General features: G+C 43.3%; 1 protein-coding gene across 1 annotated transcript; it reads right to left on the reverse strand.

The window, feature by feature from the left end:
• Window positions 1-343: 343 nt before the first annotated feature.
• On the reverse strand, window positions 344-20,322 carry CILP (cartilage intermediate layer protein). Its single transcript, XM_088139177.1, is given in 10 exon segments — window positions 344-1,496; window positions 1,498-3,797; window positions 4,228-4,385; window positions 5,048-5,156; window positions 6,623-6,937; window positions 8,013-8,198; window positions 10,013-10,282; window positions 11,789-11,872; window positions 17,858-18,036; window positions 20,282-20,322. Coding segments are annotated over 9 exon segments (3,516 nt in total). The 5' UTR covers window positions 17,922-18,036; window positions 20,282-20,322; the 3' UTR covers window positions 344-1,466.
• Between the last annotated feature and the right edge of the window lie 1,607 nt (window positions 20,323-21,929).

Raw genomic sequence — 21,929 nt, forward strand, 5'->3', positions numbered from 1 at the left:
CCAATTGTCCAATCGGTGAAATGTTGTTTACCAGGTGCTGAGATGGGATTCCTGCTCAGAGGCAAAACTTACTGGGTGATTTTAAACAAACTGATAATCTATATCCTGGAGTTGTGATATGAAAGTGAAGGAGTGGCTTTCTGTGCCCTGTGAGCTCCTCCTAAGATTGTTTTCATGATCAATGAACAGTGCTTTAAGAATGAATACGCAAACAATTGCACAACAAAAAAGGAAATATTTACAATTCAAGTACAAATTCTTACAGTGAGCAGGAATCTTCCCCCCCCCCCCATAGGTCAGAATTTGGCAAAACAAATCTTTATCAGGCAAAAGGTTTGCATATATTCCTTTATTTTGCATATTCTTTCTCCCATCCTTTCACCCATCCTGTAACTTTGTACAACATTTGTCTACAGAAATACAGGCCCATAATTATATAAATAGGTATTAACGCTTCAGCTTTTTTTTTTTTAGCAATTGGCCAGCAATTCATTTTTAAACACTGTCTCCTAAAACTAGTGTTGGTTCAGAACAGCAAGTTCTGATTCGGAAAATATTTACCAATGGCTTGGGCTGAAGCAAAGGGACACCTCTCTATCAGCAGATATGGGTCCAAGTTAAAGCATCTGCAAAACGTTAAAAAAAATAAAAGATGGAAATTGAAACATCTCGGAGATGAGCGTTTTAATTTTATTGTTGAATTCAAGAACGTCTTTCTTTCAGGAAGGAAATCATTAACGCTGCACTATCCAGCTTACTCAGCCAAACTCAAAGAAATTCCATTGTGGTTTAACATATTGTGCAAACACAACCAATGGTGGTTTATTCAATAAACCATATTTTGCATACCATTGGTAAAAATCCAGCCCAAGAGGTGCAGCTGCTCAAGATTCCCCAGAATTCACGGCTTTTAATACCCCAAAAGGAAATGACCCAATCCCATTTTTTTAAAGGCATTATTAGCTACCTGCGGCCTAGGGTTTTTGGGCCACAGTGGGTGCCTCCAATCTGTTATCTTCCTGGCATGAGGGACTTCAACTTCCACGCTAGCTGGGAATGAATACGATTGAAGTCAACACACCTGGATGGTACCAGATGGGAAAGCCTATGATCCATCACTGGCTATGTTTCTCTGCATTTCTCGAAGGAGCTCTGAAGGTCAGGGATACACTATGAAGGCCACGTAAAGCTTCTCATGAGCAGAATCTTCCCACACACGTCACTATCAGCAAGGATGATCTCCTTTTTTCTTTGTCTCTTCTTTTTTTCTTTTTCACATTTGCTATATATATATATTGCTTTGAATGTATTTCTTATTATATATCTAAAATCTTTTAATAAAAACTACTCTAAAAAGTATTGGCAAGGATGTGTGTTGTCACGTGGTGTCGTCTCTGGCACATGAATTCAGATGAGAGGCTGGGATTCGCACAGAGCTGTCAGTTCAGGAGCAAGTGTATCAGAGCTTACCGGACTTTTTGTGGGACCCTAACCGGAAGAACTCATGCTCTGAGGACTTTCGCTTCGTCGTCTTACTCCAGTTCTCTCTCTAAGAGGGTTTGCTGAGAACCTACTGGGCACATTCCTTAGGGACTGGAATATGTTTTCTCGTGTGGGTTTCTCTTGACAATTAAAAGTTAACGCTATGCCCACATTGCTCTTCATAATTCTTGAAGAGCTGTCAGATGTCCCATCAAAACATCGTCCCAGAGCTATTTCTTTGGCTGTCCTAGGATCTTGATCAGTAACGGTATAGATCCCATAGTTGTGACCAAGAGGATCAAGAGGAGCCAACATTGTATATTGGCTGGAATCGTTATTAACTGCAACTGGGAGGTGGTTTACCAAATATTCATGCAACATGCTATTGACATTCTCCCTGTAACAGCTCCCCTGGGGGATGATCTTCACCAGCGTCCGATCCACACGTTCTTGATCATACAACATGCCACTGCACTTGAATTCTAGACATGCTGTTGAAAGGTTAGGATGGTCTAAAGCACGGATGCTCCGCACATCTCTGATGCCATACAACTTGCCAACAGTCCGCGGATGGGTGCCCCCTGTGTTGCGGGATCTCACAATCACCTCAAGGGGCCCAGTGATTCTCACTTTAATATAACATGCCCTAAATTCCATTGGTTTGGGCCACCAAGCCAAGTAGTCTTCTGTCCAGTTCATGGGATCATCCTCATTAAAAGGAATGGTGTTATAATCATATTTGTCTCCTTCCACTCTGTAAAACCTGAAGTGAGCAGCTGTGGGGAGAGCAACTTCACACTCATGTAGCTTGTCATAAGGATATATGGGACCATTGCTCTCTTCAGCAATGTTGGGAGTAGGCTTGGCCACGCTGATCCTGAATGCCGTTTTCTTCACATTATGATCCAGATGATCTGTTCTCCTGTAGTTGAGTTTATTGAGGTATGGTTGTGGCACTCCCACAGCAAAAGGGTTAAGCTGGGGAGAGGAGGGAACTGCTTCAAGTTCTTCTCCCCCAAGACTTGCCATGACATAGGCAGTGTAGGCATCTGGATTTCGGTCATCACAGAAAGCTGGAACACAAACTCCACTGGAGCCAGTGACAGCACTGTCAAATCGCCCCCAAGCTCTAGGGTTGGTAGAATATCCCGGGGTTGGTTCTAAGTTGATAACTGAGACGACCACACCTGCAACTTGTTCACTGGGCAGATATCTCTCGCTTCTGTAAGCACGCACCTTGATGTAGCACCGTCTGCTCTCTGGGACATCCAAGTTGAAAAGCCGCCTTTCTCGTATCTCCATGTTGCCTACCAGAAACGTTCTCTCCTCTCGCTTTCCACGCCTGCTCGAATCCAATTCGAAACCACCTTCTTCTTCCCATAAACCTGTTTGTGGATTCAGAGACCAAAGTTTAATCCCTTTCAGATGTTCTGGCATCTTGATCTGAGCTGAGTCCAGGTGGATCTTCACTTTGCCTGCATTGAGTGATTCTGTGGCTGTTTCGTCTGTGAAATCCATAGAAAACATGCCATACGTCCGCAGAGGGAGCATATCCCCTTCAGCATCTACGAAATTCAAGTCAGTCTGAGCTGTGGCTGCACTGGAGACATTTCTCGGATCTAGGAAAGTCACACTGGCTTTAACTTTCCCTGCATAGAGATCTCCATTCAGTCTGTAAAATGTATTGGGAGGAATTTCAAGTTCAGCAATTGGGTCGTCTCCCTCTATTTCTCCCAAGGAAATCACATTGGTTTCAGTGGATTCTAGTGTGATAGGTGGCTTTTTCCTCAACATCCTGATCTCGTGGAAAACCGTCCCACCATTCTTGTTAAAAGGCAACACTTTGGTTGTGTTTACAAACTTCTGCAGGCGGTCCACAAAGGTGAGGACCAGTCTCTCAGTGTTTGGGGGCACTTGGACAGAAAATGTGCCCTTATAACCCGTCATGCTGACCCTGTTGTTCCCCATATAGATATGACCAAACCTCATGGGCTCTCCTGAATCAGAAGCCACAGCTCTTCCTCGAACGGTGACCTTGGCCTTGGTGCACTTCTGACAGCCACACTCCACAGTCACCTTGATGGGAAGTGTGTATCCAGCACATGTTATTTCTTGTGTTTCCATTTTGGAGGCCCCACAGCAGTAAGCAATTGTGTCCTTGCACCGGAAGCCCTCACGTAGCATTCCAGAGCACGTACTAGATGAACATCTACCAACATCATAGTAGAAAGAATTGGTTGAGTTCTGAAAGCAGTCATGGGGCAGTCGGATAAGATAACTCTCAGGCCTTGAGTCACAGGGTGCATTGTTCTTTGCTGTTAAAATAAATTCCATAGGTTACTATCAAGTGTGGCCATTTCACTGATAGAGTTGTTTTAACTTTTGGTGCTGTGGCAGTGTAACTTTTTAGAAGGGTGAGGATCACAGTAGGGAGCAGGAGGAGGATGCAAATGGACAACTTCATGCTTTGAGGGGACACCAGGACTTTCTGATTTTTCTAGATGGGGAAAAGGGCATCTTGGATTTTTACCCCCCCTTTTTTTTTTAAACATGCTAAGTCTAGCCGGGGGTGGGGTGACGATCCTGTCCCACAGTTCAGCCCTAAAAAGAAGCAGGGGCAAACCCTTTCAAAAATGCTGCCCAGAAGACTGCATGGACTTGTGTCTCTCCCTCAAAGGCTAATAATAATATCCACCACCACCACCGATCCCATTTCTTGCCTCTGAGGTCCTCCCCACAGCTCACCTATGACCGAAAGGGTTGCACTTTGTGACTTGACCGAACCGGCTTCATTGCTGGTCTTACAAAAGTACCGTCCGGCTTGGTCCATTTTCAAATTCTTTAAAATCAAGTTGCTTATATATTTATAAAGGGCAGGATCCAGCAGCGTATCATTGTGGAACCTATAAGAAAGATCACAGCGGCAGCTCAGATAGAAAACTCTCTTGGGTCTATACGACTAGAGCAGGGTTTTTGGGGAAGTTTTTCCATGATTCAGAACGTGGAGAAAATGGCTGTGAAAAACAGATGTCCCAACAAGAAAGCTGAGCTACAAAGGTAAATGAAGGCAGGTTTTCCCAACCCGGTCCTTCATCAGGCTGGGCTTAACTGCAGCTGCTCTGGGTGGTGGATTGGAAGGGGGGCAGATTGGGGGTGTCTCCACTCCCTGCTCTCCCCAACAAGGCATTGCAACAATAAATGTGCTTCTCTTCCAGGTTTTGCTGTGTAATGAGGTTATCCAAGAAGGAAGAGATCCAAGGGAAAAAAAATAGGGGCTGAGTCTAGTAGAGGTTCAGACATTCCATGAAACATTAAAATACCCATCTGGAACTAGCCTTGATTTGAAATATGTCTTTTAACACAGATGCATTTCCTACTGCCCTCTACGTGTATGGACTTCAGATCCCAGAATTCCTTTGCCAGCACAGCTAGTAACGAGAATGCTGGGAGAATATCCAGACATCGACATCTGGAGCGCAAAGATGTTGCTAGGTTTGCACATTTGGAACTACTTAAGAGGCAGTTGGCACGCATTTCCTTTTGTAATCCCATTTTAATCTCTTACCACAAATATCTGCCAGGTGCTGGATTTCCAGTGGCATGACAACAGAATGAAACACTTTGACCCTCTCTTCTTGCTTTGTTTTCTGGATGCACCGTCATGTATGGCTTTTCTGAAAGAGAAAAGCATTTGATCCCTCACTGATTGGAATGATCAGTTTTGCTGCCTCCGTGTTTCGTTCTTACTAATCTGGAAGAGCCTATGCGGGTGCTAAGTAGGTGAATAATCCACTGAGCAATGCAGGTGGGGAGGGAAACTTAGAGAGGTGGACCATTAGGGCAGCCTTGCCAACCTCAACCCCTTACAGAAATGTGAATTTCAATTCCCAGAATTCCCCAGCCAGCATCATCATTGCTGAGAATTCTGGGAGTTGAAGTCCACGCATCTACATGGAATCCAAGTTGGGGCAGGCTGATACAGGTGTGATTCGATTGGCAGATTCAGCGCTTCAAAGCCTCTTTTATTGCATCTGAAAGTAGTAGACCAACCCTGGGAATGCAGGACAGTTTTTACAGCCAGTTCTAGATACCTAGAATGGCAACAGAGGAGCAGTGACAACTCTAAGAAGTGTGGACTTCAACTCCCAGAATTCCCCAGCCAGCCATGCTGGCTGGGGAATTCTGGGAGTTGAAGACCACACTTCTTAAAGTTCCCAAGGTTGAGAAACACTGGCCTACACCAAGATGGACAAGTCAAATGTCATGTTCAATTCCAGCTTGCTTCTGCAGCAGCAACTTCCCAAGGTCGCTTCCCCCACAATGGAATAGCAAATTGTCACACACACCCCTTTAAACAAATTAGCAGTCAATTAAGCCAGTCCCAGAATTCAAACGATATATACAATATGCTCTCTACCATTATGAGCTGAGGCCAGAATGATTGTCTTTACTGGCTTACGTGTTAAACGTACAGCCAGAATATAGCAAGCTGACCAGGTGCCACCTATTGAAACATATGGGACACTCCTCACTTCAAAATCAAGGAATTGTCACAACCGGAGACACACGGACCAACAGAGCAAAGCTTGCCTGTTTTTAGCAGTTAAAATAAAGATGGCCAACAGCACAGAAACAATGGTTTTCATTGCAGGGTTTGCTGTGGAAGTAAGATTCTTTTCTACCCACCCGCTCATGCCTGAAGGACCAGGTTAGGGGCAGATCATCATGGGGAAAACCTATCTACGTGGTCGCTAAGAGTCAGCAACGATTTGATGGCATGTAATCATCAATCACCCACTCACGCGTACCAAAGTCTGGATTATAAGAAGAGAGCTGTTTATTTCAAATAACTACTGTATATAGGTAAGACATTTGGCTCGAGGGAAGCCCAGTGCACCACCTCTATTTCCATGCTCCGCTGATACTGTCATCTTTGACTGATCTGCTCTCTGCTGTTAGAAAGACCATGTAACCATGGTGCACGAGTGTGCGCTGCAGGAGCAGGAGTCCAGATTGCACAGGACATGTCTTGTAGAAGGTGTGGGCCTCATGCATGATGGTTACTGCAGTGCAATGCTACAGAACTGCAGAACTGATGAAGTCTGTCCTGCCACTGAACGGGGGCCCAATGATACCTTACCTGCTCTTTTCAAGGAGATCTGAACGGCTGAGGAATTTTCAGCACTCTCCGACAAAGTGATCACAGCGGTCGCATACTTGGGCTTGTTAATTTGCAGAGTGGTTTTTCCATCAGGGCACAGGCCAGGAACCTGAAATGCCCCATTGTGGTCTGTCTCTGTTAAGAACTTTGTTGGCTTGGCTTGCAGAGAGATGCGGGCTCCAGCTGCCGGGGCACCATCTTGTAGAGAAATGTTGCCATGGAGGAAATGTTCTTGGCAGAAACATGCACTGCACTCGGCATTCGCCCAACCCAGGGAGCAAGTCATGTTGCAAACTGAGATGTGTAAGAAAAGCATGAGTTACTCCAAATGATGTTTTTCTCTTTCTCTCCAAAATCAGACAGAGGGGGAGGAGGAAGAAAACAAACCAGCAATTTTTCACCTGCGTGTCTCCAAGATCATGGTTTTCCAAACATCACAAAAATGCCAAAAGGGTCTCAGCAACTTGGAAAGCATGACCAGTGCTGAGATAGGCTGGAGATTGGCTTTCAGAAAGATCTGGAGAGCCACAGGTTCTCCATCTCAAGATGAATTGGTGAAAAACCATTTAGCTAAAGAAAGAGATGCCCCCAATGAATCATGCAACAAAGAGACAGAGGAAGAACATAGTTTCAAAAGCTTTCGCATCCTGCATTTCTGAAAATATCAAATACCTTTTTGAAGGCAATGCCTGCTGTGACACCTGTCTGAATCACCCCAAAGCAATGAAAATGTTATGTCCTCCCCGCAACACATGATGATGATGATGATGATGATGATGAGGAGGAGGAGGAGGAGGAGGAGGAGGAGGAGGAGGAGGAGGAGGAGGAGGAGGAGGAGGAGGAGGATTAAATTAGGCTGCAGCTAGGAATTCAGGAAAAGCCTTGACTTCTGTTCTCTGTCCAGGTAGCCTGTTTAAGATCACCCAGGGGAGGGGAAAAGGATGGCATCTCCCCAACCACAGAGTCCTGGTTAGTGGGAGGTTCTAGGTAATCCAGATGACCACGAGGCAGCAGCAAGCTGGAATCTTCTGTACCTCTTCGCTGCCTCTTGTGCCATCTTGTGTTTGCAGCTAGATGTGGTAACCCTACATGGTTACCCTACAGGGTTCGCCCTACATGGACCTTTCCTCAAGTGCTGCTAACCACTCATGGTACAAGCCCAGTGGTGGCAACCTCCTTCCTGCTGTGGCCCCAAGACTTTGCCTTTATCTTATCCCCACCCCCTGAGTGAGGCAGGCTTAATTCCCCTGTCACTTGTGCAAAGCCGCCCCCCCCCTCTTTTTTTTTACAGCAGTCTCCTCTTTACATGCCCTGGCTCCGTGCATACTGCTAAAGTCGATTTCACAGTCATCAAGTTCTTGGAAAGTACCTGCACAAGGGGGGCCCACACAGCCCCTCCCTTCCTCACTGATTTCCTTGCAGCGGGGATCCCAGATGTTATCTGTAAGGCACGTCCTAGTCCGAGTCTGGATACCAGCTTGCTCACAGTGCCCAGAACACGGGCTCCACGTTGACCACGAAGACCAGAACCTTTTGGAACTGCCAGCCAAAGAGCCTGGGAAGGAGACACAGCCAGCAACTATCTTACGAGGTTGAGCGAGATGAGTCCAAGAAGATTTAAAAAGAAAGGGTTGTTCAGCGAGGAATCCAGAGATGGTTTTTAGAAGCAGCTTCTCTGCTTCACCTCCCTGACAGCAAAGTATAAGATGATAAGTTGATTTGCCACAGTGATTGTTCAAAAATAGTTTGTCCTGGCTAGCTGCAATCTATCACGGGAACCCTTTCAGTGTGACGGTGACACTCGAGTTTATTTGTTTTGTTCGACTGTGCGCCCCTTGCTCTGACATTGACAGGGAACAAGCACTCTAAGGCAGGGGTGGGGTGGGCATTTAATTCTATTTAATTGATTCAATTTAGGCACTGCCCAGCTCCAAACTGACTCTGGGCGGTGTATAATAAAACCAAACAAAATAGGAAATACAATATAATAAACTTATAAAAGAGAACAAGACCAGATGGCAACTCCATACCCTTGAACAGCCCCATACCCTTGAACAAATCCAACAGGAGCCCCAATGACCTAAACCCAAGGCCTGGGAGAACAAGACATGCCAATGTGGGTGCCAGGGACACCCAGAGAAAGCATGTTCAGCATCTTTTTTTTTTTTTTTTCAGTTTTGCAGAGCTGCAGGAGTTTAATAAGGGCCAAAATGTTGGCCTCCTTTCAGAATTGAATGGGTTAATTCAGTAAGACAATGTCAGCTTTTATTATGTATTAAGGAATTAACGTGAGATGAAAGCACAGAAGAGAAATAAAATAAAAACAATTGGTGTCAGCAGGTTTTATCTGGTGGCTGTTCCTCCTGCTGGGAATATACACTCATACAAAACGTAGACAAGCAATGCAGAACCAGCTTTAACAAAAGCACAGTTCAGATCATTTCCACAGAACACATCAAAATCCTTATTTACACCTCGCTCTCCTGTCCCCTACACCAGAATTTTTCAAACCATGTTCCGTGCAGGATGTAGGATACTGCGAGAAATTGATGGGGTTCCATGAGCAACTAAGGGGGAAAAGGAAGTTTACTCAAGCGAAGCCAATTTTCTGTTCCCTACAGCTTTGCCGCTGGATCAGGGCTCTGGATTAAAAAAAAATATGAATAGGTTGCACGGCCCGAAACATTTGAAAACCCTGCCTTAAGCTGTTCTATTTTTCCTCACTGTCCAATTCCAGATCAGCCTGAGAGGAAATGCTTCAGCTCCTCTCGGAGGATAAAAGATAAACAGGAGCAAATCAAAATTGCCCCTTCCAGGGTTGTCTGCAAGGAAGGGGTCAACAAAGTCAAGATGGCGGCTACAGCATGCAATTAAAGCCTTTTTTTAACTTGCATCGTGACTTCTCGGGAGACACCCTGTCCTCTTTATATCTTTTTAAAGCTCAGCTGAATAGGAAAAATGTTCGGCTCCGAATGGGTTGCCTGAGTTTAATTTTCCAGAGCTTTGCCAGTCTCTGCCAGCTATCAGGATTGATAAGTGAGATCTAGTTGACAGATCAACTTCCCCTCTTCTGTCTCTGAACATCTTGCAGGTGGGATTTCTCTCCATGCACCAGATTTATCCCATTCGTTAGTTTTCCTGTGCCCTGGCAGAGCCAGCCTATTTGCTTAGTGGGTTTTGGCTCAAGGTTTTGTGCAAATCCAGAACATGGGTGAGTTGTGTTACCAGGTTAAGTAGGTTGTGGGAATGCAGTCACATCTTCCTTCCAAAATGCTCTGCAGAGCTTCCCTCCCCACCCTGCATCTCAATCCCATTTTGGCTTTCTGCTCGTTTGGACACCCCTCCAGAAAAACTAAATGCAGCTCTTACCGGCAGGGCAGAGAAAACGCACTGCATAATTTAAGCATGTTTGCCCCAGAGGCTGCTCCTTATTCAGGCACCAGAAGCCCTCGTGGACACTGGAATGGACCAACTGCCCTGAACTGGTTGCAGGAACCCAGTCGGTGGTCCGGGCTTCGATGCGGATGGGTCTCAGGCACACCCGGTTCCGGTAGTAGAAGCGAATGGCATCTAAGCGTTCATAATCCCCGTTGCCTCCAGGATGGTCAATGTTGAACCAGCTGGTCCACATTCCATGGTCTGAAGAAGGGAGAAAGATGCACGTCAGGCCACAGAGAAGGGAACCTCTTCAGGCATCCTACCCTGAAGGGGGAAAGCAGTTAACTGCCTAAAATGGCCCTTCTGATCTCGGTTGCCCGCTTGTCAGAGAGAAGACAAAGCTGCTTCTACTGTCCAAGACTACTCTCACCCCTACCACCATTCATAAGTGTTCCAAGACTGGAGTCACCTATATGAGGAAGAAAGCAGGTTTATTCTCCTCAGTGCAAGGGGGAACCTGAACTACATTGCGATGAGGACCACTCTGGGGCTGAGGCTCACCAGCTGGAGCCCCCAGTGAGTTTCAAAGACCCAAACATTGGGAATTGGAAAATGGCCTTTGGCTATTCCAGCCTTAATCCTTTTAAGCACATCATAGCTGCGGAATAGAGATGGAATGTAGGCCACCAGGTGATTCCTCTATTCTGCACCATGAAGGAAACAATTTGGTGATGATGCATCCAACCTATATTAAGGCAATTCCTTTTTCAGGTTCACTAAACTCCCCAAACATTTGGGCAGATGGGCAATGCCGTTATGGATGAGTTTTTTCAATGAGTGGGGTTACTGTTTATCCTTGGGCGGGGGTCATATGTGTTGGGTTTTCTGTGTTTTGATCTTTGCAAGCTGTCCGGAGTCACTTCGGTGAGCTGGCCAGCTATATAAACCATGTAAAGAAGTAAAAATAAGGGCTTTGCCATTCCAAGAATCCTTCATGAAGCAAGGCTGAGCTTTTGTGTTGGGAGGTAGAAATAACTCCCTCTTTGGACAGACCCCCACCCAATGATTTGAAAAGATGGGATAGGTCCAATGTTTTCTTTTTTCCCAAAGCTGCCCTGAACTGGTTGCAGGAACCCAGTTTTCCAAAGATGAATCAGTTACAAGTTATTCCTGAGAATTTCTTGGAATTTCTGCTTTCCCCACACTGATTTCAAGCATGAAAGGTGACGGAGGAAAAATATAATGATGTAGGTTGGAATCAGGAGAAAGTACGTTCTGCCCACAGAATTTTCACGTTGCACATTTCAATCCTCTTAATCTACAGGCACTTAAGGTCCAGGATGGGTATTAAGGTTGTACATATGCTTTTAAAGATACCTGTTATTTTACACACTTGGCATTTGTGGCAATTCATCTAATGTTAATCTTTTGAGTAAACTGCTTGGTAAAGCTTTGTAGCAAAACTGAGATTCCCATGATATCAGGAAACGTCTGCCTTATAAACTGGACAGAGATGTTGACAGCCACTTTAGACTCGGTTTTAGCTTCCAGCAGAAGGAGCCAATCTGCCTTTCGTGGTGTTAGCCAAAATCAATTAGGCCGTGGCAAGAGGTAACCTGTTTTCCATTATCGAAGGTTATAGAAACAAACTGACAGGATCTTTCATAAATTAAGCCATTTTAATTTGTTTTTTAAAACTTAATAGCAAGCATATGGCATCTTAATTCTTTCTTAAAACAGAACCACTGGGGGTGGAAAATGACTTACTGTCTGAATCGTGTTGGGTTGAAAGGCTGTAGGGTTTTCGTCCAGTCTGGATCCTGCTCACTGATTGTTTTAAAATCCGTTCACCTTAGGGAGAGGAAAGACAGAAACAAAAAACTGCTGAAAGTGAAAAAGAGAAAAGGCTGTTTTTAAAAACTGGCTCTTCCCCAAATGCTGAGGCCAAGAAATTAGGCAAGCCCAGCTTGTAGGCTGAATGAGATATGGCCCTCGTTGTCGGTCGTGGCACATTGAATATTGTTTAATCGGTTTTGTTGTTTTATTTTTAATTTTGTTTTGGTCTTTTGTGTTCGTTGTTTTTTTTTTTAATGTACCATTAGCTACCCTGAATGGTGAGAATGAGATGGGGGGCTGCATAAATTGTTTAATAAACCAACTGCCCAGAGTCACCCACTGGGGGAGATGGGCGGCATACAAATTGAATAATTAATAAATAAATAAATAAATAAATAAATAAAGCCCAACTAACAAAAAAAGGCATCGGATCCATTGCAATTATTCCTAAATAGAGTCAGAAATGACTCCCATACCAGAGTACTGTCAAAATCTTGAATTTTTTTTTTTTTAAAAAAAAGAGATTCCTCAAATGGAGCCTATGGAAGTCAATGTCAATGTGAGCCGAACTGTGTGCCCAAGGGAGTTTTCAAATCTCAACCTAGCACCACATTGGGACAGAGATACCTTGCCTACAACGTCAGACTGCCAGATTCATATTGGTGAATATGCTGCAATGGCAAAATTGACATTATATATCCACAGAAGAAGTTTAACTAAATTCAAGCAGGAATGGTTCCCGTATATGCACTATATCACCGAGCTAGGTAGAATTAGACATCTGGAATATGGCTTTTAAGACTCAAATCGAAACTCACAATTACATACTAATATTTAATCCAAAGTTCCTATATCTTAACGGTGGCTCGCTGTGGTTCAGGAAGGAAGCATCACTACGAAGTAATTTACTTTTTCTCTTTTTCACTGTGGTTTTTTTTTTTTTATTCAAATGTAGCAGTCTTTTTTGTGTATCAGCTGGCTTTTTTTCTTTCTTTGCATTTCAGTGTCGGCCTTTTTCTCCTTTTTTTGTATTTCAATATCTTAACAATAAACATACAGATTTTAAAAATGGGATTATTCAAATCCACCCCGTGCAAGGGATTTACAGATGTTTTGGGGGAAGTGGAAATAGGAGGATGTCTATAATTTGTTTAGAATGGGGACAACTTTGGCTTTGATCCTGTCTTGAGGTCCACAGTCCCCAAAGTGGTAGTTGGAAAAAGCCGGGCCAAAGGTTAAGTACAGTTTGATTTCATTGGCGCCCAACTAAAAATGTAATGAATATGTGCTGCTCTCCAGGTGTCTATTTAATTTTTTTTCCCCCATCAGATTAAAACTTGCAGTTTGGTACTGAAGACTTTCTGGAACTCTGTATTTCTGAGGGCTCCCACCAGACTTGCAATTTCAGACAAAGCTGATTTGGACCACAGTTAACAACATTCTCAGCAAGACTAGCCGAAGATGCTTTTTCAAGAAGCAATGTGACGACTCCTGCCCCTAAACATGCTGTCTGCTGCCACTGAGTTTGGCAGAAGCTTCACTGGCAGCACTGATGCTCGGCGCATAACCGTAACCACAGCTGTCAGGCAAATTTTTTCGATTCCCCCCGCCCCCTTCCCCTAAATGCGATGTGCGTGCAAGGCGAACATGGGTGAGCAGAGATCAGCATTTGGAAAAGCGATGACCAAACAAGCTTTTAAAGTCCTTTCTCATCCTTCTGAGCTGTTGGAGACATCAGGCTCAAACTTTCAAAGCAGCTGACATATGAGACCAAAACCCAAAATCGAAATCCAGACGGGAGTAGAGGAAGTTAGTTGACCCGGCTTCATATCTCCCCATTGGAGGTTTTGCACATTTGTGACAGTGCAGAACAGGCCACTTCTCTGCTTCGTTACAAAGGAACTGCTCTTTTGGCTTTTTGATCTTTATTCAGGTTTATCCTCCACCCCCAGGAAGCCAAGCAAATCTATAACTCAAAAACTTTGAGGATTTCCACAAGGATTTCAGCAAAACCAGGGGCAAAGTTCCCACTGGCCTTAACAGAATTTGTTTAAAAATGTTCATCCCGTTTCTAGCTGTCTTTTGTTTCTGTCCAAATTTGGAGGGAGGCTACCAGTGTCCCTTGTTGACAAGAAGAGGGATTGTATGTCTAATAAAGTGATCTCCTTCAAGTTGACCTTGGCTCCAAGTCAGCAGCGTCTGTGGGTGGGTCACGTTCTGCCAGATGGTGGGCATAGCATCCCGATGGATTTTATGTGCAGGTGGGTTTCAGTTGCAATGCTGGGCCCACCATTTGGCAGAGTTTGACCTATCCCTGCAGATATCTATGCTCCTAGTGATCATCAGACATACCCCTGCAGTTTTCCTGACAGCAATAGGGAAGTGATTTGGCCTTCCTTTTTCTGGGAAGAAGTCAAGTTGCAAACTTCTTCCATCATTTGGGCTAAAAGAGGCATTGTATAAAACCAGAATGCACCCCAAAAAGTTGACCAAAAGCTGTATGGTCCGGTCTGTTTATCTCATCCTCTCCAAATAGGTAGGAGTGTTTTGCTCCACTAACTCTGATGGTAAAGCACTGATGTGAGTTAAAGACTCTTCTGAGATTTGGCTCGGTAATAGTAGTCAAGCAATGGGCTGGAACAGGTCCAGCTGCAAGTCCCGCAGCTATGAAGTGTGCAAAAACACACTCAGATTAATGTTTCTGGACAAGTGTCATGCATCTGTTGGCTAAGACGTGCTTTGGCCCTGGCCTTAAGGAATCAAAATTGGGAAGTAAACCCACAGTCAGTTTCAAACCCCCCTCTCCCAAACTCTGCAGATTGTCTGAGAAGATGGTTTCAGGTAGTAATTATAATAATGACAACGATGATGAATAGTTAATTATAATTAACTGAACCGAGTCAAAGCAGAAAGGCAGGCAATTCGATACAGGCTGGAAGAGTATAGTTACAGTGACCCTATTTTCTTGGAAAAAATAAAGGACAAATCTGGGAAAGGGGCAAATCTGAAAGAAGTTCATAAGGATAAAAAAATATAATTCTTTATGTTTATAACTTTGCTTTACAAAGGAAAATTTAAGGGCAAAACCAAGAAAAATTTTACAAAAATGTACATTCTAATAAAAATATCTAACTCAAACAGTATGTTTAAATTTATTTTAAAAAGTCAATTCAGTTTCCCTGTTTTTCACATAAATGTGACAGAGTGTGCATTAAGTGGTACCATTCTTTATGTTTATAACTTTGCTTTACAAAGGAAAATTTAAGGGCAAAACCAAGAAAAATTTTACAAAAATGTACATTCTAATAAAAATATCTAACTCAAACAGTATGTTTAAATTTATTTTAAAAAGTCAATTCAGTTTCCCTGTTTTTCACATAAATGTGACAGAGTGTGCATTAAGTGGTACCATTTGTACGACAAATGTTAAAGGACCAAAATAAAGGACAAAAGTTTTTGAAAAATAAATAAATCTAAATAAAATAAAATAAAATAAATAAATAAATAAATAAAAGACTGTCCTTTATAATAAAGGATGTATGGTCACTGTAAGCATGGTTGACTCTGAGAAAATATAAATCAAAATGTTCAAAAAGATATTGCTCACATATGTTGCAATAAGGAAATATTTCATACCACAATGCCCAAAACAGAACAACATCGCAACCAACAGTAGCAGTAAGAAAAGATACATAAATGCTAAGGGCAATGCAGTATAACTGATTTTTTAAAAAATTCCCCTCTCACCCCTATGGGTGGTATGTGTCCTCCTCAATCTCTGGTCCTCTACCAGAGGCCTGGGAGTTTGAGGGTTCTGTGCAGGATCTGAGCTGTTCCTAACTCTTCTGGACGGAGAGCTCAGATGTTGTTCCTGGGATCTGCTGGAGCCATTCTCCCAGCTTAGGAGTCACAGCCCCAAGTGCTCCTACCACCACTGGGACCACTTTGGCCTTTCCTTTCCACATCCTCTCTAGTTCCTCTTCAGGCCCTGGTACTTCTCCAACTTCTCATACTCCTTCATCCTGATGTTGCTGTCTCTTGGCACTGCTACATCTATCACAGCTGCTGTCTTCTGTCCTTGTCTACTACCACGATGTCTGGTTGACTGGCCAGTCCCTGCCTATCTGTCTGGATCTGGAAGTCCCACAGGAACTTAGCCCTGTTATTCTCCACAACCTTCTGTGGAATCTTCCATCTGGACTTGGGAGGGTCTAGCCCATATACTGTGCAGGTGTTCCTGTACACAATGACAGTTACTTGGTTGTGCCGTTCAGTGTATGGTGTTCCTGCCTGCATCTGACACCCTGACACTATGTGTTGGACTGTCTCTGAGGCCTCTTTGCACAACCTGCACCTTGGGTCCTGTCTAGTGTGGCAGACCTTTGCTTCTATAGATCTGGTGCTTAGTGCCTGTTCTTGTGCTGCTACGATCAGTGCCTCAGCGCTGTCTTTTCTCAGCAGCTCATCTTTGGGTGCCATCTCACTGGTGTACTGCCAAATGCTTTGGGTTTCATCCAGGACAGTGGCTTTGACACTCACTCACCATATATAAATTGACATTCCCCTGAGCGTTTCAATTCCACGCTTCCTCTGCTTGCTTTTTCAGAGAGGCCTTACATCTTGTTTTTCTGATTTATGATGGGCCGCTCAGACTATATCTGTCTGTCTGTCTGTCTGTCTGCCTGCCTGCCTGCCTGCCTGCCTGCCTGCCTGCCTGCCTGCCTGCCTGCCTATCTATCTATCTATCTATCTATCTATCTATCTATCTATCTATCTATCTATCTATCTATCTATCTATCTATGTATTCCTTTGTGTGCTTGTTGCTTTGTCAGGTTTGGGGGTATTTTAGAATTTTTTTAGTCAGCTGGAACTTTTCTGAGCAGGGCAAATTTCCAATGGCACCTTTTGCCCCAATTTTGTTCCCCTTGGGTAAGGGAGGTATGTAGCTCTTTTATGATCGTTGCATTTATTTATTCATTGCATGGAATTGGAGGGATGAATGATGCACCAGGCTGTCTTTTAGGCCTCCTACGAAAGTATGAATCGGATTTAGTAGGAAGAAAGCTGTATGGTCTACACTGGGAAAAAAAATCAGGAATCCGGAAGCACCTTTTCCAACTCACAAATTTTATTCAAAGGCAGAAACTCCTTCTGAGTCAACCCTGTTATCTCTCTACCTGTTCCCATCCAAGAGTTCCTAGTTCTTTCAACTAAGGAAACATAGTCTGTATTCAGACAACATACTTAACCAAATCAGTGAAAATTTTAGGAGCTACGTTCACCCAAGATATTAAGCGTGGTTAGTTTTCCTCTTGGTTTGTCTTTATAATATAAAAATGAGAAGATGGAAAAAATAGGTTTCCATACAGTCTAAATTTAAGAATACATTAAAGGACTGAGCTAGCTATATATTAATACTATATTAATATTTTAAGGATTTTACCTTTTCCTTCCTTTTCTTCTTTTTTTTTAGGTTTTAAAAAAACCTTCATTTTAATCACCATTATGTACAATTTTTATTGCATCCTCCACTGCTTTTTTATTTTTGTTTGTTCATCTCACCACAATCTATAATAAAATAGATAGAAACATCTTGGCTTGTCTTTTGTAACGTAATATATTGTGTGAACCCAACATTTCTGGTTCATTTGTGGTTCATTGTGTCATGCAAATCCAGAAAATAGATTAAATGTATTGTGTGAAAAAGAGTGATATTCTTAATGCCCCCAGCCATGAAGAATCAGTTCAACAACCACTCAGGAATGTGGGTTTAAAAGTTAGTCTGAAAAATCATAGTTTGGGTTCACACATAACGCTAGAGAGGCTCAACAGGGTTGGGTTGAACATGTTGTAGGAAGCCTGTCGTTCTCTTGGCATGTTTGTGCTCCAGTGTGAATGAAATGGATTTCTTTCCTTTCTAAACATGGTTCGGCAACACAAGACAAGGTGTGTAGCAACCCCACCATTTTGAGCTTCTGAGAAGGGTCGGCCGTGCTCACCTGAAATGCATGCAATTGCAAGAAGAAGCAAGGAAAGTAGAAGCTGTCGCCGTAGTTCAATCATCCTTTGGCTCCAGAACAGGATTCTCAGACACTAATTTCCAAGCAGATCAAATGCATTTGGATCATCACACACTCTGGTTTTAGAGTCTAACTGGGCTTCCAGATGGAAGAACAACCTGGGAAGAAGAAAACAAGAAGCATTTACATCAATATGGACCTGATCTGGAAGGATACTGTTCCCACCTTCCTCTAACTACTATCTTGGGAGTAGGAAGATTGAACCGTGGTATCACGACCAGGACATCTGCTCCTTGGGCATCTCAGTTGGAGATGGTACCAATTCTAAAGTTAAGAAGTTAGTTATCCAGCCTTGCTCTAACTTACGGGAACAAGGGGAAATGTTTTCCCCAAACTCCTGGCATTAACTGCTTAAGTGTAACAACAGAGAAGCTTGCCACAGGCGCACGGTCCTTGGTACAGCTCTCTGTCTATCCACGTCAGCTCCAGTCTTGAATCTCTTCTGCAGATGGTCCCTTCCTGCAATTTTATAGGACGTCCCTTTGGAGAAGGATAAAATGCCTCCAGAACCACAAGAACTCAAGAATGTTGAACTAACAGGACTGTTTCATAGCCATCCTGTAACTTAATTCTTCCTATTAAGATGGGACTTGCTTTGAGGCATATGCTAAGGAAAATACAGCCTTTTTTCCCCATATCCAATATTATTCACAATCAGATAGGAAACCAGCCAGAAATGGTAAAAATGTCCAAGCTCCCAATTCCACTCTCATTCCAGTTCTCAAGACAAAGATGCATCTCCTCATACCGTATGACTGATAAACACAAACTTTCATTTAATGTTCAAATAAATGTCTAGTCCTCATGTGGTCTTTTTAATAAATTGTCATTGAGTAAAGAACTATTACTAAGCTTTATAAAAGAAGGAAATACGCAGCTGGAAGAGCTACAACGGCATCTCACAAGCTCTGGCGTTATTAGATTTCACACGGCATTGTCTGCATGTTTTTAAGCCTCACGTCATAGCCATGAGGACTAGAAACTTTTTATTTTACAAAAAGAATGGTGTAATTCCCAGGATGATATCTTCTGTCCCCAGTGTCAGATTGGAAAAAACACTACACAAAGAGTGGGCTTGGAGAACAGGGTTCACTTGGCTACTGAATTAATTCAGGGGGGATTTGCACTTCATAAACTAACTAAACAGGCATATTCTTATGCTGTGTTAAAACGATCACACACCCCAAATTTAAAATGCACAATATCATTGCAAAGTCTTTCTCTGACCTGAGTAAGCCTGTTGTGAACCAATCCCTAAACTGGAATGAAACCAAGACTTGTTCAGAGCTAGATATTTTTGGAGGACACTTTTGAAGCTGTGATTTTTAAAATCTTGCAGGTAAGATTGAAGGGGCATAAAAGTACTTGTAAATTAAAAAAAAAATACATGGGCAAAACGTAATTTGCAAAGGTGAGGACTTGACATTTAAACACACAGACTCACACACACACAATCTGCAATTTGATAATGCTGGGAAAAACCATGTCAGGAACATTATGTAAAGAAGAACATATGTTTGTGAATTTTCCATATGACTATACATTTCCATACTATGGGTCAAAAGTCTGGACTGGAATATGTCTAGAATTAGAGAATTGAGCCGAAGAGAAACAGCTGGACTTCAAAGTACCAAATGAAACATATTGTCGAATTTCTCTTCAATGTGCTGTTTACTTCCCAGTGGCTGATCTTTATACTGGTTTTTGCACCCCGACAGTGTACTCCTACTCAGAAATAAGAATCAGGGACTTCAGGGGCATTTATTCCTAGGTATGTCTTTAGAGAACAGCAGACCAGACTTAACCATTTTTTTTCTCTAGCATGCGCCTCGTGAAAAATAGGTGGTAAGTCGTAACTTAGTGGGAAGAGCAGAACTGAAGCTACCTTCATGACATGAACAAATTAGAAACGATTGTTCCACCCTGGTGAGCAACCCCATAAGTTTTCCCATTCATCATATTGTAAAAATGTCATGAGTTTAAAACCTGTTGACCTTCAGCCCTGAGATGCCTTCAAGTGCTTCCCATCTAAAATAATTCTGCAATCCTAACGTACTGCCCGGCTCCTTGCAAAGTGTCATATTTTGTTCTACATGATATGTAAAAATATGTATGCACAGCCCTGAACCTCTTCCTGAAATAAATGCTCCGTTAAAAATACTGTTACATTATCTATGCCTTTGTCTGCAAAATAAAAATAACGTTATACTCTACCATTATCTAAACCAAGAAACACTGGAAATCATATTACTCCTGATTGTGAATTGTAACGCAGATGTTGTTCCATTCAGTCAAAATCTAGGAAATTTACAATTCTAAGGGAAAGAAAGTGTTCAAGCTTACCCAGCTTTTTTCGTCTTTTCTGAAGTCCTGCCCAAGGCGTCCGCGCTCAGCATTTTCTAACGGCCGGGGGGTCCCTTATATAGCTCTGTGTGGAGTTCAGGGGGTGGCACTGAGCCACACAGATGGAAAACCTGCTCTGACAGCGAGGAAACGAGAGCCTTTACAAATGTCTGTAACGGAGAGAATGTGGAGTCAGGCTTTTTTGCACAATCAAGGCAACTGCATCCTTGGCTCCCAGTGTGGGAAGGCTACCCTTAGGAAGATCGCAGACCACCAAGTTGGAAAGTTGGTAAAATCTTCATCTGATGCCCAGGTTCTGAAAGAAACCTTCCGTGTTCGGGGAATCGCTTGGAAGGATTCCAAAGCTGGGGGCACCGTCAGGATGGGGGATGCAGCTGTGTTAATAAGCCCAGGCCCAAAGTTTCAATCTGTCCTGCCATTCACACCTTGTCAGGAGGAGGAGGGAAGAGCACTTAGTTTGCAAACACATCTTTCAACAGAACAGCTTTCCTTTAGGGCTCTTAAGAGGTGAGGGCTGGGAATCCCAAAATGGAAGAAACAGAGGATCTAGAGCAGTGTTTCTCAACCTTAGCAACTTTAAGATGTGTGGACTTCAACTCCCAGAATTCCTCAGCCAGCGAATTCTGGGAGTTGAAGTCCACACATCTTAAAGTTGCTAAGGTTGAGAAACACTGCTGTAGAGACTGGTAGAGACCCATGAGGGCATCCAGGCCAGCTACCTGGACCTGCTCAGTGCAGGAATCTGGATTAAAGTATACCCAATATGTGTGTGTGTATGATGATCTTAGACCAAAGAAGCCCCAACAGATGCCTTTCCAGCCTTTTTTTGACCACATTCAGAAAACAGGAGTGCAGTACCTCTCTGGGTCATTGGTTTCATTGTCAAACTGCCCTTCTCCTTAGGAATGTTTTTCTAACATTCAATCAGAAGCTATTTCATGAAACTTAAATAAATTATTTCATGCTCTGCCCTCTGGGACAGCGGAGAACAGGTTTTGCCTTCTCTAGCATCCAGGGGTTTTCTGATGGGAGGGGGCTCAAAAAAGTTAAGATGGTGGCTACAAGATGATGCACGTGAAAAAAGAGCAAGGCTTTGGTTGTGCCAACACAACCTCCAGCTTGACTTTTTGACCTCCCGAGGGTCCCCATGTTGGTATCATTTATATAACGTGCTTAACCAGGTTCTAGGCATAACCTCTAAGCTTAGTTAATTCTCATGTAAGTTAGGGTTTTTTGGGGGGGGCGGGGTGCTTAGCCTGTTTTGTGATGCTGGGTCATTGGATTAGTTTATGATTTGAAATATTGCACAAAACCAGAGGACGGGTTAATTCGGTAACCAGTTTATGCAGGTTGGGCAAGCACAGACCTTGAGTTTTTGGGACTTGAAAAATCAAATCATCAAATAAAGGCCGTTGTGCTTTCAAGGGCCCCACTCTTTCCCAGTTGGCTCACACAGCACCTGAACACTAGACTGAGGTCCAAAAATTCATGTCCATCATCTTCTGTTGATGTTCCCTCTCTGCTGCTCCTTAGGGAAGGCCCAGAAAAGCCTTCAGGACAGAGGATAATCTTCCCCAACCCCAGGACTAGCAACATAATTCCTGGAGGTGTGGCTCATTAGCACTCC

The sequence above is a fragment of the Python bivittatus genome, unplaced genomic scaffold (assembly GCF_059951505.1).
Source record: "Python bivittatus isolate LINGU-HERP-01145 unplaced genomic scaffold, Pbiv_v1 ctg000210_np1212, whole genome shotgun sequence".
Lineage (NCBI taxonomy): Eukaryota > Metazoa > Chordata > Lepidosauria > Squamata > Pythonidae > Python > Python bivittatus.